General features: G+C 42.3%; 1 protein-coding gene across 3 annotated transcripts in view; it reads left to right on the forward strand.

The window, feature by feature from the left end:
• The window catches only part of ADAMTS12 (ADAM metallopeptidase with thrombospondin type 1 motif 12), a 298,641-nt gene that overhangs the window by 174,886 nt on the left and 104,147 nt on the right, over window positions 1-19,608 (forward strand). For all 3 annotated transcript variants that reach the window (XR_008505101.2, XM_045862685.3, XM_045862677.3), the window contains exons 6-7: window positions 7,930-8,054; window positions 11,757-11,906. Coding sequence is in view for 2 of the 3 variants with exons in the window: in XM_045862685.3 (XP_045718641.1) it covers window positions 7,930-8,054; window positions 11,757-11,906 (275 nt within the window). In the remaining variant the exon portion in view is untranslated. The remainder of the gene's footprint in view (window positions 1-7,929; window positions 8,055-11,756; window positions 11,907-19,608) is intronic.

Raw genomic sequence — 19,608 nt, forward strand, 5'->3', positions numbered from 1 at the left:
GTCCATAATTTGACAATAGAATTGCTGTCTCATCAAAGAGTTACAATTTGCAATTCTCATTTTCTTTTTTTTTTTAATTTATTCATTTGAGACAGAGAGATACAGAGAGAGAGAGAGAGAGTAGGAGCAGTGGGGAGAGGCAGAGGGAGAGGGAGAAGCAGACTCCCCGCCGAGCAGGGAGCCCGATGCGGGGCTCAATCCCAGGACTCTGGGATCATGACCTGAGCCAAAGGCAGACGCTTAATGACTGAGCCACCCAGGCGCCCCTGCAATTCTCATTTTCTTGATTGCCAGATCATGACTCAAGCTACCTTCACATCTTTGACTAATGAGCAGCTCTGAGCACAATGAGCGACAATGATCCCAGCCCTAACTGACATGAGGGTAGCAGCCAGAGACAGAAAGTACAGTGTGAGGTATTGGGAGGGACTCCTCCTGTGAGCAAGGAGACCTGAGTTCTAGTCTCACTTTGCACTCATCCAGAAGGTAACTCTGAAGAAGTGACATCATTGCTACATACACTGTTTTCTCGCCACCTGTAAATCAAAAGAGGATTGTGGGATATTAACTGTATGTCAAGCACTATGTTGGCCTCTGAGGCTTAGAGTCTGATGTGCAAAAGCACAAAATAGAAAATTTCAAACTGAGTTGTCCTGAGCATAAAAAAAAGTAAAAGAGCACTCAGGCTAGGAAGGCTAAGCTGGGTTTTAGAGGATGAGAAGGAATTAACTAGTGAGGAAGGACATTCCAGGTAGAGGGACTTGCACAGTCAGCTTGAGCATGTAAACTAGTATCTTACACATGAGGACACATCACTGATAATGAACCCCCAGATGGGAGGCTGAGTAACCTTGCCATGCACAGAGGAGACAGTGGACTATGCAGGAGGCAGGAGAGAGAATTGTGGGTCCCCATCTGCCCCTCTCCATGTACACCTGGTCTTTTGCACTCCTGGTCTCTGTGCTGACATCATCACCTTTCCAGAGGTGGAAGCCAGAGATCCAGAGATATCCATGACACCTCCCTCTCCCATCCCTCTTATCCAGTCCATCGGTAGGTGTTGCCAGTTTTGTCTGACCATCTGCATTTCTATCACTTAAATTTAAGATGAAGTCCTCTCTTTCTTGGGCTACAGTTGTGTTTACTTTGGTCTACTTGGATTCCTTTCAATCTTGTTTTCTCATCGCAGCCAAATGGTAATCCAGTCATACCCTCCTGGGGGTATGACACTCCCTCCTGGCACCCATTCTCTGACCCCCACCCCTGGTTTAAAGCCATCTAGTGCTTTTCTAATTCCCTCTCTCATCTCTTACCATGCCGCTCTTGCCTTTGGGATAGAGCAGTAATCTTCTCATGGTGTCTCCTGCCACTGGTCTTGTTGCCCAAACCGTCTTCCTTCTTGTCTTCACTTAATTGACCCCTTAATCCTTCACATATCAGTTCAAGGGTCAGTTTACTGGGGAAGCCTTCCCTGACCTTCATGCCCAGCAAGATTCTATCATATGCTTTCACAGTGCTGTGCATTTCTCCTTCATAGCACATATCACAGTTGTAATTTAACATCTATTTGTTTGATGCACTTCCCTTCATTAGTATCCAAGACTTAAAGACAGAGGCCGGGTCTGGTGTTGCTCCCCACCTAGCCCTATTGGTACATAATAGATAAGGGAAAGAGTGAGCATGTGAAGTCAGCAGTCAGAGGGCGAAGATGAGGGTCAGCAGTGGCCATGGTCATGACAAGCCTTGTAAAGGGATCGAGTCCAAATAAAGGGATGTGGATCTAATTCTAGGGGAGCCTGTGGGTGGTTCCAAACTGAGGGATGAAATGGAGAGAAAGGCACTAGAGGGATGGTTCTAGGGCTCCGTGGAAAGTGACATGAGGTGGGAATGCTGAGGTAGGCCGCCTCCATAATGCCTTTCTACAACTCCTGTCTTTCTTATTCTAATCACATCTGACAGCTGACATCATTTTGGACTTCATTTCCTGCGGTGGGTCCAAGAGACTTTCTGGTTAATACATAAAGTACAGTTTTTGTTTGTCAGTCACAGCTATGCAAAAACCACTATGGATTTTCATTATGTTTTGAGAATAAACCGGGATAATTGGACATGATACTCAATTTGGAGCATCCTGGAGGCTTTCTCAGAGACGAGGTGGTCATATTTCAGACCAGCGGAAACTGAGGTACCCAAAACCATGCGCTGGAAAGACATGTCAGTCATACTGAGACATCATGGGCCACAAAATCCAAGAGTAGCTTCAGATAGGAGGCAGTGTCCTCTCAGTCCTATCCTGCCTCCCTCCAGCCCTGAATCAAGCTCTCATTTTCCTGTTATGACCCTAAACCCATCCTTTGAACATTTCATTCTCCCTCAAAGACTTGGACACATACTTGGCCTCAAGCCCTTTCCACTTTAGACCAATTCATTCGATGACCTCCCTGTTCCCCTTTTGGGCCAGAGGTTAAGGTTAGGATTACTCTCCTATTTCCAACTCTTCTGAGCAGTTGACATCAGGGAGAGTTCCAGATGTATCATTAGTCCCTCCCCTTTTAAGCTATAGGAAATTTGGTAAGTTTTTTGACCTGTTTGTGCCTCCATTTCTTCCTTTTGTAAAATGGGGATAATCATATCTACTTCCTAGGGTTGCTGTGAGAATCAGACATGTGAATTCCTGCATTAGTTAGCATAGTATCTGGCTCGTAGAAACCAGTGGGTAAGTGTTACTTCTCGTCATCATCTCTGAGGTCCTATCACAACCCTGTAAACTTGTTGCTGGTATGCTCATTGCACAAAATTGTGCAGAATTGTTGAAGGAAAATAGAAAGTAGGAAGGACAAGATTAGGATCCTAACTTTGAGACTTCTTTTAAGAATAGGATACAGAAAAAACAGGGATGGGAGTGAGTTAGGATGAGGCTGGATGTGCCATCTGGGATGGAGCCTGAGGGTGTCAGGCTGGCTTGAAGGAGCAGCGGCCAGAGGGCTGATAAGCAGAAAGATGGTGACTGTTTTCACAGAGAATGAATTTTCCTCTTGGTCTGGGAGTGATTTAATATTGGGTTCCCTTTTGCGAGACTCTGGAGTTAAAAAGCCTGTTAGTTTTGGGAATTTGGGGTGATGATTTCTCCTGCCCTCCAGGATGTTTAGGTCTGTAATAACCCATATAATTGTAGCTTTTTCAGGATAAGTGTCAAAAATATTGGCAAACAATTTGTACACTCATCACTTTTTTAAATCAAGAATCTTTCCCTCTGATAGGACGCCTGGGTGGCTCAGTTGGTTAAGCATCTGCCTTTGGGTCAGGTCATGATCCCAGGGTCCCGGAATCAAGCTCCGCATCGGGCTCCCTGCTCTGTGGTGGGTCTGCTTCTCCCTCTCCCTCTGCATCTCCCCACTGCTTGTGCACTAGCTCGCTCGCTCTCTTTCAAGTGAATAAATAAAATCCTTAAAGAAAAAAAAAAAGAATCTTTTCTCTGACAGATGAGTTATTCTTTAGTTTTCATGTAAAACTTTGTACTATTTTCTTTTCTCTGTCCAATCTCTTTTTTTCCTAGGAACCTAAGCCTGGCTGGCAGAGAATAATCAGGTTATGCATTGAATCCCAAGCTGCTACTAACAATTCCCAAGGAAATCGATACAAGATTTTTTTTTCATTATAAAGGGAGCTTACCCAGAGAGAACAATTTATATCAAAAGCCACATTTTGCAAAATCATTTCTTGTCTCCCATTTGGGGCTGTTTCTGTGAGCTGTTGCTGATTTCCTTGAGGTCTTCTTCCCATCCTTTGGTGTCATGTACCCAAATGAGTAGGGAAGGGGAAGTGGGGAGTGAATTGAACTCACTTGAGAAAATGATGTGAGAAAAAAACAGTAAAAGAACAAAAAGGGAAAGCTATTTTGGGGGGGGTGAAATCAGTGTGGACGGGTGTTTGTCTTGATAAGCTCAAATACTTATGAGGGTGCTTTATAGAACATGTGTAGTCCAAGTCTCCCCACATTCGGTGAGCCAGCATGACCTCCCTAAAGTTCTTTTGCAACTCGGGCATGCTCAGGGCATGTGGTACTGAGGCAGAGCTAATTAATGCTTCTTGAGGCGTCTGTGATCAAGTGCATTCAAGAAAATAAACGAGTAAGTGTTTCCTGGATTAACCTTTTATGAGACTTGGAGATTAAGAGGCCAAGAGGACACAGAAAAATTGTGCTCATTTAAAACCTCCTGGCAGAGTCATGACATTTAGTAGAAAAGTAGTAAGGTATCCTGATGACCCTGTCACTGAGCTTGTGTTAAGTGCCACATATCGTGCATGGAAGTCCTACACAGGGACAAGGGACCCAGCCACAAATGATCAGCAACTTAGCTCATTGGGCACTTGCTTTGTAAAAAACAAAAAAACAAAAAATGACAAAAGCAGTAGGGAAGATTTCGAGGAGAGCCTTCAGGCCCTAACATTTTTTTTTTCTCTTCAGTGACTAACCCCCAGGTTATTCCAGAATTGCTCTTGCAGGAATGATGGAACGTGGGAAGAATAATCCCCTTCGTTGCCATCTACTTCTCAGCTCCTTTTCCTCTCCTTCACTCCCTCTGCCATCGTCCTGCTGCTGGCTTACCTCGACAACCTTGCACACCTGGCCCGTGTGTGTAGACGGTTCAGCCTCGACCTCGCTCTCCTGACTGCTGGGTCTCTGTTCTCCCTTCTCGTCCTCATTGCCGTCATGAGCTATGAAGGGTCTCAGATTTTGTTCTCCCTGCGAGCTCACTTGCTCTCCAGCCATGCGTCCCTGGACTCGATGCTGGCAGAAGACATGAGCTTTCCGGGGAGGGAAGGAGGACTTTCTTCCTCACAGCACAACACACGGCTTGAGCTTCATGTCTGCAGCTACCCCTCTTGTCCCCTTGCCGGGGTGACGGGGACGGCCCGGGTGGATGCTGGGCACATTGTGGGCTTGATCTCAGCTGAGGAATCCCAACACAAGGAAACATCAGCCCTTCCGAGGTGCTTGTGAGCAGATCTGTCAGCTTATGCCCTGGAGGGAGCCATTATCCTTTTTTTTTTTTTTTCCCCTGGACAGCAAAGAAATCTGTCTTCTTTTCTGGAGGGGAACACTGACTCTGTACTCCAAGTCTGTTCCTGCATATCCTTGGAAAGAGACAAAAGCTGTCGGTGCCTTTGCTCAGATGATGTGAAGAAACACGAGTGATCCATGTGGACCTGCCTCCCAAGCAGTTCCTCCTACAGGCACCAGAATTATTATTACAGATGCTTGTTGCTCTGTTCTTATGCTTCTGACCCCTTACCTTCCGCTTCTCTAATCTGCAGGAGATCTTGCCTCTTCACTGACTCACCACAAAACCTTGTCCTTGTGGGAGCAGCTCTTTTGTCCAGCACAGTGGATGTATTCTTCACCTTTTCTCCATTCCTTGTGGGGGGGTGGGGTGCAGCCTCAATGTGGGGTGTATACCTGCTGTGCGACAGGCTCTGGGCAGTGCCTGAGATGAGTAGGGGAATAAACCTCAGTCTTTGATCTGAAAGAGCTAAGGAGGAAACAGGCACACAGTTTGATCATTTTAACCCAGGGCAGCAAGTGCTGTGAGCCAGGTAGGCACAAGATAAACTGGCAGGAACCTAATCCAGAATGAGGTTGGGGAAGGCTTCCTGGAAATGCTCAGATTGAGTCTTAAAGGATGGGTGCTGAATAGGTTGAAGGGGTAAAAGTGGGAAGAAAGACATTCTAGATAAAGGAGCAGCTTGAAGAAAGCAAGGTGAAGGGGCGTCTGGGTGGCTCAGTCGGTTAAGCGTCTGACTCTTGGTTTCGGCTCAAGTCACGATCTCAGGGTCATGAGATGGAGCCCCGCATAGGACTCTGTGCGCAGCAGGGAGTCTGCTTGAGATTCTCTCCCTTTCTCTCTCCCTCCCCTTCTGCCCCTCTCCCCACTGTCTCTCTTTCTCTGAAATAAAGAAAATATTACAAAAAAAAAGAAAGGTGAAAAGAGCCTGGTATATGGCGTGTAGGGTGTGGAGGGAAGGTAATACCAGCCTTTTGAATGTTGCCGGAGCATACACGATGAGGTTGCAGATGAAGGGAGAGCTTCCTGGAGGTCAGACTTTGAAGGGTTTTGAGCCCTGGGCCATTATATGGGCAGACTTTGGTCTTGACCAGATCAGCCTGGCAACAGCATGGAGGATGGATTTAAGAACAAGGAAGAAAGGAGAACAGTTATGAGGTGATGCAAGCATAAACTCAGGCATGAAATGATGAGAGTTTCAGCTTGGGAGTAAAAGTGGAGGGGAGGGAGACTTAGCAGCACACGAGGGCAGATGGGGATGCAGGATGTGGAGGGAGAGAAGACCAACAGGAGGACCCTGGTGTTTCTAGATTAGACCGCTAAGCTGATGGTACTTCAACTAAGAGGAAGCAGGAAGAACAGCAGGTTAATACTGGGCGGGGGGGGGGACTTTGGGGATGCTGACTTGGGGGCTCTTGTGGTACCATTTAGAAGGTGCCTATCAAGAGATTTGAGTGCACGAGTTGCACTCTAGGAGAGATTTGGAATGAGTTATAGATTTGAGAGTCAGCAGCATATAGATGACTTCCCCAAATCTGACCGTGATTGAGAGTGAACTAAGCAATGAGCGAAAAGAAAGGGCAGAAGAAGAAGAGCCTGTAAAGGAGCCTGAGAAGCAGTCAGAGAGCAGGAGGGGGATGAAGAGCTGGGTGTCTCAGAAGTGGAGGGTTTCTTCCTGTGTTTGTCTCCTTCCCAGGGTGAGAGTGTGACCTAGGGGAGTAGAAATAAGCAATAATCATCCATTGGCTAACTGCTAAATCATTCCAGTTATTCAAGCAGTGAGTTGAGAGAAGTCCTCAACAGTTTGGAAACCACTAATCCCAGACTGGTCCTGAAAACCTAGACTCAAAGCACAGCTTTGCCGACACCTGATGTGTGACTTGGCTAAGGTAGTGCCCCTCTCTGGCCTGGATTTCCTCACTGTTGAAGTGACAAGACTAGATGCATAAAACCCAAGGCCCTTCAGGGAAATGGGCTCTTAGTAATGATGGGAAACTTGGAGGCAGAGTTCCTGCTGCAACATCTGGAAAATGACTCTGCTTGCCCCAGGATGATGAAGAGGTGTCCTTGCTGACACTGAATTTGGCTCAGGTCCTGGAGAGTGGAAGTTTGTAAACATTCACTTTTCTTTAAACAAACATTCATGGATTGGTATGTAAGTCCTACAAAATGGTGAGTCCAGCCAATATTGAAGCAAAAACAGAGCTTTTCTGATCCGGTGGCATCCCATCTTGAGCTGTGTGCCCTGACCAGGGACTTTGTGAGTCAAAGGAGAACATTCTAAAATAGGGTCCCTCTGCTTCTGCCTGTGTGGTCACCTTAACTCTAATAAGTTTGTATATTTATGGCTGCTTAGAGAGGGAGCTTAAATGACCCTTTGTGTGGGTGTGTGAGAGTGTGAAGTGTATGGGTATGTGAGTATGTGAGTGTGTGGGCTCTTCTTACCCACTGTCACCCACTGAAAGCTTCCCTTTGATTCAAAAGTATGGGATTTCACATAAAATTAAGTAGTAAGTAACCCACATAGAATCATACTGAGAAGTGCATTGTAAGATTTTCTATTGCAACCCTTGAGCCTTAATTCAGACTGGTTATTATTTTCAAGATATTTTAAAAGTATTTTTAAAACATAGTACTAGAAGTCCTAGCAACAGCAATCAGACTTCAGGTTCTTTTAATAAAAGTCATGAGGGTAATGGTGTTGAGAACAGGGAGTAAGTTAGCTTCTGACAAACTCTTGCCAAATAGATGTCTGAGGCACCCACCAAGAGCTCATCACACTCGGCTGCTTCTGAGGACTTGTGTAATGAGACCTGAGCATGGGAAGCTCAGCTGTGCCCTGCTCTTCCTCTTCTTTCTCTAGCAAGGATTAAAAATCGTCCACCATGCGGAGAAGACACTGTCCAGCTTCTGTAAGTGGCAGAAAAGCATCAATCTGAAGAGTGACCTCAACCCAGCCCATCATGATGTGGCTGTCCTCCTCACCAGGTACCCCGGGGACTATGTGGAAGCCAGGGGCTGCAAATGGGGGGGCTGGTGGGTGAAAGAGTTATCCCGTATTCAAACTTATGCATTATTGCCTACTCTTTGCTGCTTTCAGTCATTTTTAAAGGTAGTTTCTATGATCCAGATGACTCCCAATGCCCATACCAGTGAGGGGGCAGTTAGTAAATGTGTGTAGCAAAACTCTCCATGTTAATGAACTGCATCTGCGGGCAAATTGCAGGCTTTTTTCCTATCCCAACGATGATTTCATCTTTAAAATTGGCTTTTGGGCACCTGGGTGGCTCAGTTGGTTAAGCGACTGCCTTCGGCTCAGGTCATGATCCCGGAGTCCCTGGATCGAGTCCCGCATCGGGCTCCCAGCTCGGCAGGGAGTCTGCTTCTCCCTCTGACCCTCCCCCCTCTCATGTGCTCTCTCTCATTCTCTCTCTCACAAATAAATAAATAAAATCTTTAAAAAAAAATTTAAAAAATTTAAAAAATAAAAATAAAATTGGCTTTTCGTGAAGCTCCATAAACAATCAGGAAGATTGTTTGCAGATCCTCATTAAAGACTACTGTAACTCTTAAGCATGAGGTTTCCGATCCTTTCTTTTATTTTTGAAAAATTTCCTCTAGTTTAGAAACATGCAACTATCTCTACAGAAATCAGTCTTCCTGGTAACCCATCCCTGACTGATGTTGAAGACAGACTATAGGCAGCAGATGCCCACCCCGAATAGGCAGAGCTGTTCTCTTACACTTGTCTCCCTTTACCCCCATGAAGACAATATTTTGTTCTGATTACAGAACAATAAAAACCATCAACCTTCTAGGACTCATAGCTGTGAAAGGCTAATGAACTTTTCTGATCAACCCAGGCTCTGGGAGGCTATGTGTGCTCATTGATTCAATAAATGTTTGTTGAATACCTGCTGTGTACCAAACACTATTTTAATCCAGACAAATGAAGGTCTTTCATTCATGGGGGAGGTAAGTTCTCAGATTCAGAGACATCAAGTTCGCAGATTCAGAGACATCAAGAAATCCAGGGATGTGTCCTCGAAGAGGCCACTTGGCTTGACTTTTCAGCCACCGAGAACCTCAGGCGCTGGAAGGTCCTGTGTGTATGTTCTCCCTGGGGGGACAGACTGCCCCTGAACATTTTGGCCTGTCATCTGTCCCTTTGGTATCCCAGTGCATGTGATGGCCTGCAAAGGATGATAACCAGCTTTCACTCCAACCATCAGAATCATTCTTTTGAGTGATAGTGTCAAAATGTTGGTTGAATGCCAACAATTTCCAAAGGAAGTCTGTGACATAAACCTATTACATTAGGCTCATATTGGGACCTGTGACATCAGTAGTTCCCCTGGGAGGTAGGTTAATGTGAGTAGGGAATGTAAGCACAGGGGCTCTGGGGAGCCAGCAAGTGGGCAGGAAACACTGAGGACCTGGGCAAGAAGCCAGGAAAAGAGCTCAGTTGAGGAAGAACCCTGGCTTCCGGGCCGCCATTGGAAGCTGTGTCAGCTCCACCTCTCTTCTTGCCCTGAAAGCACAAATCATTTCTTCTCTCCTTCTCACATGAAGAAATGAGTGAGTTGATGAGAGCTGACATTTGGGGAGTGTTAGATGTAGCACTGTGCTACATCTATTAGAACAAGCATCATTCCATTTAACCTCCAGAGCAACCCTGGTCGTTGACTGCCATTAGCCATTCCCATTTTGCAAAGGGTGAAACTGAGGTTTGGTTAGGTCACTTGCCCCAAATCTCATTGCTGTTAACAGGTACAACTGAGACTTAAATCCAGGCAGTTGGACCCTAATAGTTATACTCTTAACTCTTACCCATAAGGATATGAAGGATCTGCTCTCTTATTATGATAATCTTTCTCTTATGATAATTTTTCTTCTTTGGAACAAGGGCCTGGTTTCAATGTATGATGAACCTCACCAGCTCCTAAACAGTGGAGAGTAATTCAAATTCGAAAACAGGATTTCTCACCATTGGCATCACTGACGTTTTGGGTTGGTTAATTCTTTGTTGTGAAGGGCTGTCCCATGCGTGGAGACCTCTGTCCATAAGATGCCAGTAGCACCCTCCTGCAAAACAGTCTCCAGACACTGCCACATGTCCTCTCAGAGTGGGTGAGGGGCCAAATCAACCCCTTCTGGGAACCTCTGTTCCGAAGAAACCAGCCGGACCAGGGAGGGAGGTGTAAGACTTGCCTCTGGAGGACTGGGATGAGATCCACTTCCACAGGCTTTCTGCAGGGTTGCATTGAGGAGAAAGTGTATTTGGCTTGAATGTACCTCATGAAGTGGGACTTGTAGCTGCATACCAGGGCATATTTTCTCTTATACTACTCCCAGCGCATGGTATAGGTAGAGCTAATTTGCTTTGGGGAGCACGAGCTCCTGCCCTGGAAGACTCACATCCCTAAACATTTCTTTTATTACCCCCTTTTGTCCTCTTTAGCGCTGGATACATAGTAGGTACTCAGCAAACAATTAGTTAATGGACCTGACTCCTGTTCCATCACAATAAGAAAGCCAGTGAGTTAGCAGGAAACACCAATCATCTTTTCCCAGCAGCTCCATGCAGGCCTAGACTTAAAAAAAAAAAAAAATGAAATAGTGACAAGTACATGTTGCAGTAGGGGCAGAACAGTGTTTGCTTGGTCCTCCCACAGACCCAGCAATTATTTAGAATGATTGGGCTGCATGATTCAGTCCAGCTCTCCAACACCAAACCGCCCAACAACCATTGCTCTTAACGTGGAGACCAGATCAGTTGGCATGCCCTGAGATGAGGGCTGCCCCTCTGCCCTGTCCCACTGTCCCAGCCATTGTCTCCTGGACAACTGAGGACTCACAGGAGTTTTCAGAGGCTCGATCTTTTCCATGGCCCAGTGGAAACAAAGAACAGACCATTTGTTGCCCGGTGAGTTGAAGGTCTGTAACTAACTGAAGCTCAGAGCCTTGTTGGCATTTGTGCTACTTACTCTCGGCAAAGAGCTCTTCTTGAGGAAAACCAAAGGACTAGTTAACTCTTATCAATGACTGAAATAATCCCCACAAACATATGGGAGCTCATTTTACATTTAAGGACTATATCCAGTATTTTTTGAGATCCTGGGAGTCTTTATCTGCATGTGCATTTCCCTCCCATATGCAATGTTGTTAGAGTAGTGGGGCTGCAGAGACAACTGATTTGAGCTCTGGATGGATTGATGAGACCAATTGCCTTTTTCATGAATAAGCAAAAGTTCTCAGATGAATTTTGAGCACAGACCTCAGAAAGACCAAAAAGGGGTTTCATATTTGAACACCTTCAGCCACTGCTGGTTGTCCTTTCTCTATATAAAAGTTCAAATAATCTTCAATTTTCCATCAAATCCTTGTCTTTTGGTCCAAACGATGTAATTTGGCTTCCTGGGATTAAGGGCAGAAGCAACTCAAAATAAAACATTTGTCATATTTTCGCACATTTTTTAGGTGTTAGTGAGATTCAGTAATTAAGAAGTGAAATCAGAATAATCTAATGAATTCAGAATTGCCCCGCTATATTCATATGGACTTTTAAAAACAATTTAAATCATGCTTCCCGGACCACATCGAATGTGAATTAATATGCATATTTTTTCCAGAAGGGCTTTTTTCAGATGTTTCTTTGGGAGCCTACGCATCTCTGTTCTCTGCTTTCAGAAAAGACATCTGTGCTGGTGTCAATCGCCCCTGTGAGACTTTGGGTCTGTCTCACCTGTCGGGAATGTGCCAACCTCACCGGAGTTGTAACATCAATGAAGACTCTGGACTCCCTCTGGCTTTCACAATTGCCCATGAGCTCGGACACAGGTAAAGGGCCAAGGAAATGGGGATCTCCTTGCCATGTTTATGCACCACGTTGGTAGAGAGAAGGGAAAGCACCTTAAACGGGGCATCAGGAGTCGGGTTGCATTGTGCCTTGAGACTCACCCTCCTAAACCTCTGTGTGAGGAATCACCTGTAAAGTGGGGATCATCATGTACTTCAGAGATTTCAGTGTCTTTTATTCCCTGGCCACTTGTGCCTGTCTACATCACAGAATCAAAGAGGCTACTACAGTTTGCTGAATTAGAATAGGTTGAGCACAGACAAGGACATAAGCTTTAACTCACTTGATTAATTCAGAAATAACAATCCCTGTTCAGTTCTTATGAAATAGTAATAATATTAATATCACTAAAAAGTCACAAACATTAACATTTTTGCACCCTTACGCTATGTCATCCACTTTATGTTGTGTCATTGAATCCTCTCAACAACCTTATGAAACAGATACTATTGTTAGCCCCATTTTACTTATATGGATTAAAGGAACTCATTGAATAAAGCAGAAATTTAAAACTGCCATACATCGGAAAAGAGCATCAAGCAAATGTCAGTTAACAGGAGGTGCATTTGTCTCAATAATGTGTGAATTTGATTAGATGAATTCATGGAAGGCAGGTTGCAGAATGTTTTGACTGAAGAGATAATGAGGATTCTGGATTTTCCAGGTATCAGAGGAAAGGTATTAGCTTATTTATAACTTAATTTGTTGGTATATTTACTAACAACAAATAAGAGATCATACTATTTAGAAGCTCAGAGTACGGAGCCATGTGAATGACTCAGATATACCCCTTCCCTTTCATGTAGCCACCAGGCTGGATCTCCTCCCATAAAGGAAGGAAGCAAAACCCCATGACATACTTTGAGTGTACAGGTTGAAAAGAGCTGGGATTGGAAAGAGCCCTGGAGATTGGATATTCCAGGCAGGGCCTCCCTGGTCTGGGCATCATTTTTCTCATGTAATACTGGAAGTTTTCAAAATACTTTCACCTGCATGACAAAACTAGAGTATTGGCTTGGGAGTTGGGAAAAGTGAGTGCTTACTCTGGCTTTTCCATCAGCCAGTATTATCACCTTAGATGATTTCCTTCACCTCTCCTCACCTGCTGCCTCATCTGTGAAGTGAGTAGGTTGAACTAGGCAATTTCTTAGGTATTGTCATTTTTTTGATTCTTACCAAAAAGCCCTGGGAGATAAATGTGATATGTTTTAGTATCCTTAGTCATCAGAAATGTAAAGACAAAGAGGTTAAGTGACTTGCTTGTACAGGTAATTAATGATGGGAGACAGAAGGCTAGGTATTGAAAAGACTAGGCTGTAGTTGTTGGCACACTGATAATAAAACTTGGTAAAATGAAAGCTATTCTCATGTGCAAACGTATAGGCATCCTCCATCCTAATATGTGGAGGGATATGTCCCCTGCAGCCTCCAGTCAAGTCTTTGGTGTCAGTAGCACCTGCTGGCTAAGCAGTGCAAATAAATATAACTAAGTCAAACTGAGAAAGAACTGCTCAAGATCTTCCCAGCAGTGGTATACTCAAGGTAAAGAAAAATTGAGAAGACTTGATAAAAGATGCTCTCAAATGCTCATTACCAGCATTCAAAGAATGGATTCCTTATATCTTCAACTTAATCTGGCTTTATAAAAGGATTCAGAAATATGCTAAGCAGGTTCTACAAAATCAGAGTTGCTCCAATTTTTGACAGAATCATTGGCATGATTATCTGGACATGGACCTACCATCTTTGTGAGGAAGGCCACAAAGCCAAGGCCATAAAGCCAAGGGCAAGTATGATCCACCTTTCAGAGTTTAGAAATTCTCCAGTAAAGGTGACAACCTCTTGGTAACATTACTTGAGCACAATTTCCCTGAATTCTTGAAAACAAAGAGTTGTAGATGTTTACTGGTCATCAGAAGTGGTAGATTATGTAACAGAGTAGAAGTGGGTCACTACCTGAATTGATTTGATATTTTGATATTTGTCCCCTAAATGTCAAGGATCTGTGCTCTGATTGCTGATGACTACTTCTAATCATACAGGTAAAGACAAAGTTGTGGATAGCCTTCATTGTTGCACCTCTCCATGTTGTTACAAGCCCCCAACCCCCTTTAACTGGAGTGATTTCCAGAGCACCCTTTTCCCCCCTCTCTTCATTTTTATCCTTTTCCCCTTTGGGGAGCCAGACAATAAAGAATAGGACTTTCTAAAAATAATTGCATATATGGGGAAGATTAGAAAGTAACCACATAGGCCCAGGTAAGAGAGACCTGAGAAGACCTTAAGTTTTTACCTGAGGTTGATCCTTGGCACAAACACAGCCTATAATGATGATGATGATGATGATGATGATGATATAACAATAAAAACAGCAAACTCTAGGGAAGAGGAAGAACCTTATTTCCAGAGTTACCACATTAATAGACTCAAATGTCCATTTTTCCACACACACAAAAATCATAAAACATACAAAGAACCAGGAAAGTATGGCCCATTCAAAGGAAAAAATAAATCAACAAATTGTTTCTGATGGCAGATTTATTACACAAAGATTTTAAAACAACTGCCTTAAAGATGCTCAAAGAACTAAAGAAGATGTGGAGAAAATCAAGAAAATGTTGTATGAACAAAATGAGAATATCAATAAAGAGATAGAAAATCTAAAAAGAAACCAGGATGAAATTTTGAAGCTAAAAAGTACAATCACTGTAATAAAAAAATTAACTAGAGGGAATCATTGGCAGGTTTGAGCAGACAGAATAAGAACCAATGAACTTGAAGATAGGACAATGTAAATGATCAAGTCTAAAGAACATAAAGAAAAAAAGAGTGCAGTTTTAGCCTGTGCAATAAGACAAGAAAAAAAAAGACATAGATTAGAGGGGAAGATGTAAAACTAGCCTTATTTGCAGATAATATAATTGTATCTATAGAAAATCCCAAAGATTGTATGCAAACACACAAACTAGAACAAATAAGCTCACAGGGTACAATATAATCATACAAAAATCAATCACATTTTTATGTACTGTCAATGAACAGGTGGACACTGAAATTAAAAATGTAGTACCTTTTTTTTTTTTTAAAGATTTTATTTATTTATTTGACAGAGAGATAGCAAGAACAGGAACACAAGCAGGGGGAGTGGGAAGGGAGAAGCAGGCTTCCTGCCGAGCAGGGGGCCCGATGTAGGACTCGATCCCAGGACCCTGGGATCATGACCTGAGCTGAAGGCAGACGCTTAACGACTGAGCCACCCAGGCACCCAAAAATGTAGTACCTTTCACAATCACTCAAAAGTATGAAATTTTTACATATAATTATTATATACTTTTAAATCTAACAAAACATGTACAGGACTTGTATGCTGAAAACTACAAAACACTGAGGAAAGAATCAGAGATCTAAATAAATGGAGAAACATACTATCCTCGTGAACTGGAAGACTTAACATGGTCAAGATGAATTCTCCTGAAATAAATATATAGGTTTAATGATATTTCTACCAAAATTCCAGCAAGATTGTTTTTGAAATATAGAAAAGTTATTCTAAAATGTATAGGGGAAGGCAAAGGAATTAGAATAAGTTTTCAAAACAATTTGAAAAAGAGTAATAAAATGGGAAGAATCAGTCTACAAAACTTCAAAATTTATTATACAGCTTCAGTAACCAAGATTGTGTGGTTTGGGTGGACGGAGAGACACAAAGATCAATGGAATCAACCAGAGAATGCAAAAATAGTGCAAAACAAATATATTCAATTGATTTCTTGGCAAAGGTATAAAAACAATTCAGTGGAGGAAAGGTAGCCTGTTCAAGAAAGGGTCCTGAAGCAATTGGACATTCATAGGCAAAAATTTGAAAAATATAAAAAGAACCTCTACTTAAGTCTCACATCATATGCAAAAATTATCTTGAAGTAGAACACAAACTTAAATGTAAAATGTAAAACTAAAAACTTTTAGGACATAAATAGGAGAAAATTTTCAGTATCTAGGGTTAGGCAAAGAGTTTCTAAACTTGACATCAAACGTGCAGTCCATAAATGGAAACATTAAAAAATTGGACTCATCAAAATTAAAAAAATTTTGACTCTTTTAATAGGATGAAAAGACAAGCCACAGCCTAAGAGAAAATATTTGCAAACCCTATGTAGTGGCTTGAACAGTGTTCCCTTTCACTCATTCAAGGCTACTTGGAACTTCAGAATGTAATCTGTTTTGGAAATAGGGTCTTTGCAGATGTTAATAGTTAATAATTTTGAGATGAAATCACCAAATCATCAAAAAGGATATATAAATGGCAAATAAGCACTTGAAAATATATTCAACATTATTAGCCATCAGGGAAATGCAGATTAAGACCACAATGAGATATTGCTACACACCAATCAGAATAACTAAAAAAATAGTGGTGACACCAAATGCTGACAAGGTTGCAGAGGAGCTGGATCATTCATACATTGCTGATGAGAAAGTAAGATGGTTTAGGCTCTATAGAGAACAGGTTGTCAGTTTTTTAAACAGTAAACCTGTAACTACTATATGGGCCATGTAAAGATGACCTAATAAAATACCATCATTTATTTTTTCTACTAAAATTTTTTTGAGTATAAGTGACACACAATGTTACATTTTCCAGGTATACAATATAGTTTCAGATATACAATATAGTGATTCAACTTCTCTATAAGTTATGCTGTGCTCACAAGTGTAGTGTGTCTGTCACCACACAACCCTATCACACTATCATTGACTATATTCTGGTGTTGTGCCTTTTATTCCCATGGCTTATTCATTCCGTAACTGGAAGCCTGTATCTGCCACTCCCCTTTGCCCATTTTGACCACCCCCACCCCTCTGGCAACCGCCAGTTTGTTCTCTGTATTTACACATCTGATTTTGCTTTTTGTCTGTTTACTCATTTGCTTTTTTAGTTTCCACATATGAGTGAAATCATATGGTATTTGTCTGGCTTATTTCACTTAGCATAATGCCCCCTAGTCCATCCATGTTGTTGCAAATGGCATGATCTCATTCTTTTTATGGCTGAGTAATAATAGCCCATCATATATATATATATGATGGGCTATTATATATATATATATAATGTATATATATATATACACACACACACACACACACACACACACACCACGTCTTCTTCATCCATTCAATTGATGGACACTTAGGTTGCTTCCATATCTTGACTATGGTAAATAATGCTGCAGTAAATATGGGGGACATATATCTTTTTTGAATTAGTGTTTTCATTTCCTTTGGGTAAATACCCAGTAGGGGAATTACTGAATCATATGGTATTTCTCTTTTTAAGTTTTTGAAGAACCTCCATGCTGTTTTCCACAGAGGCTGTACTGATTTATGTGCATGAGGGTTCCTTTTTCCCTACATTCTTTTTTTTTTTTAAAGATTTTATTTATTTATTTGAGAGAGAGAGAGAATGAGAGACAGAGAGCATGAGAGGGAGGAGAGTCAGAGGGAGAAGCAGACTCCCTGCCAAGCAGGGAGCCCGATGCGGGACTCGATCCTGGGACTCCAGGATCATGACCTGAGCCAAAGGCAGTCGCCTAACCAACTGAGCCACCCAGGCGCCCCTTCCCTACATTCTCACCACTTGTTATTTCTTTTTCTTTCTTTCTTTCTTTTTTTTTTTTGATTTTAGCCATTCTGACAGGAGTGAGGTGATATCTCATGGTACTTTTGATTTGCATTAAAACACTGTCTTTTAATTGGCAAAAAAAAAAAGTTTAGAGTCACTGTTAAAGAGAAAGTTGAAAGAACACATAAGCTTGAGTTTGAATGATGGAAAAAAATGCTTTAGTAAAACACAAACCAAACCAGAGAAGACTTTAGGAGCTTCTAAGAAACTTTTGCTTTTGGCAAAAGATACTTCTGAGGTATTTAGTTCTTTCTTTAGCTATATAGCTCCAATTATCTTGGACCAAACTGAGAAACTGAGAAGATCAATGAAATGGCCAGTGGCAGGTCAAGAAAAAACAAAACTGTGATAAACCAGTATCCCCAAAGACACTCATTATAGTTTAATAACATAGATACCCCGTTGTTTCTTAGAAACATGTTTTGTTCCATTACTGATTATGTGTGATGCAAAATAGAAAGTAAAATTAATTACCTTGTGCTATGGCCTTATGTGAATAATTTCATTTTTGAGAGAAAACTTTTTGAAAATCCATTTATGAGGACCCTGGATTATATCTGTCATTTATTCCTGAGGTCTCTTACTACCTTTTTATTAGGCTCCATAGGTACATTACCAAAAATGAAGGTAGAATTCTAGGAGGAAATCTAAAAACTTATCTGAGACCTAGCATCCTTTCCTTTTAAGTAATGAAAATATCATGATATAGATGAACACTTAAAAGGCAATATTCACCCAGTATTTCTCTCCTGCTTCTGGATTTCATTAGAGACCTTTGCATGTTACATATATGAAATTGGCATTTCCTAAATGAGCTTGAAAAGCACACAATCACACTTTTCATGGTTTTTGTCCTCTGCTATTACCTCTCCACCATAACATGAATCACAAATCACAGGAATGAAAGGTACAGCATAAGGAATACGGTCAATGATATTGTAATAGTGATGTAACTGGATGGATGGTAGCTAAACCTACAATGAACAAAGCCTAACGTATAAACTTGTCAAATCACTAAGCTGTACACCTGAAACTAATGTAACACTGTGTCACCTATACTCAAATAAAAAAAATGAATAATAAAAGGCAAGGAATATTCATCAAATGATACCCTGAAACCCAGATAATTAACTTGCTGTTTCACATCTATACTAGGGCAAACTCATCTCATAGGAGTTGAAAGCCAAACACGAGGTAAAGCAGATGACCCCAGCAGCCCAGTAAGTTGTTGGAGACTGTAGAGGGCTCCATACAGCCAGCTGCGCTTCAGCTTCCATCCCGCCTGCTGGCAAGGAGCTTCCTGGAAACAAACCCTCCAGCCCTAGGACCCCATGTGCTTTCACTGGCCCACTATGCTCATGGGACAGGAGCACCCCATGCATTTAGACATGGTAGACACAGCCCAGAGGGACATTTGTTGTTAGTAGCACTGCTTTTCTCTCATAACATGGGGGTACAGAGGGGTGACAAAGCTGGAGGGGGAAATCCTTTAGTGAATTAAAAACTTTAGATAGAACAGGGGCCCCTGGGTGGCTCAGTTGGTTAAGCTTTTGACTCTATTTCGGCTCAGGTCATGATCTCAGGGTCATGAGATCAGGCTCCATGCTCAGTGGGGAGTCTGCTTGAGATTCTCTCTCTCTCTCTCTCCCTCTGCCCCCCACCCTGTGCACACACACATTCTCTCACTCAAATAAATAAATAAATCTTAAAAAAAAAAAACTTTAGATAGAACAAAATGAGCTTTAAGGGAACTGACATGTTTTGAACGTAGGTTTGAATCCACCCAGTGTGTAGGATGCAGCTGTACGGTTCTTGCATTAGACTATCCACTGCTAGAAAAACCATTATTCAGGCATATTTTTGAACCACGCTTACAGTTTAGGGTTTTTACTAATTATTGAGCAGGTGAACTTGTAGAATACTTCATGAGCTGGGTAAGAATGGATATCAAACAGCCTAGGGAAGGCCTGCTTAGAATAAAAGCTTTCATTGAGTCACATTCG

Source organism: Mirounga angustirostris, unplaced genomic scaffold (genome assembly GCF_029215605.1).
Source record: "Mirounga angustirostris isolate CCGP_5_RB_7025 unplaced genomic scaffold, mMirAng1.0.hap1 SCAF_7, whole genome shotgun sequence".
In the NCBI taxonomy this organism is placed as follows: Eukaryota; Metazoa; Chordata; class Mammalia; order Carnivora; family Phocidae; genus Mirounga; species Mirounga angustirostris.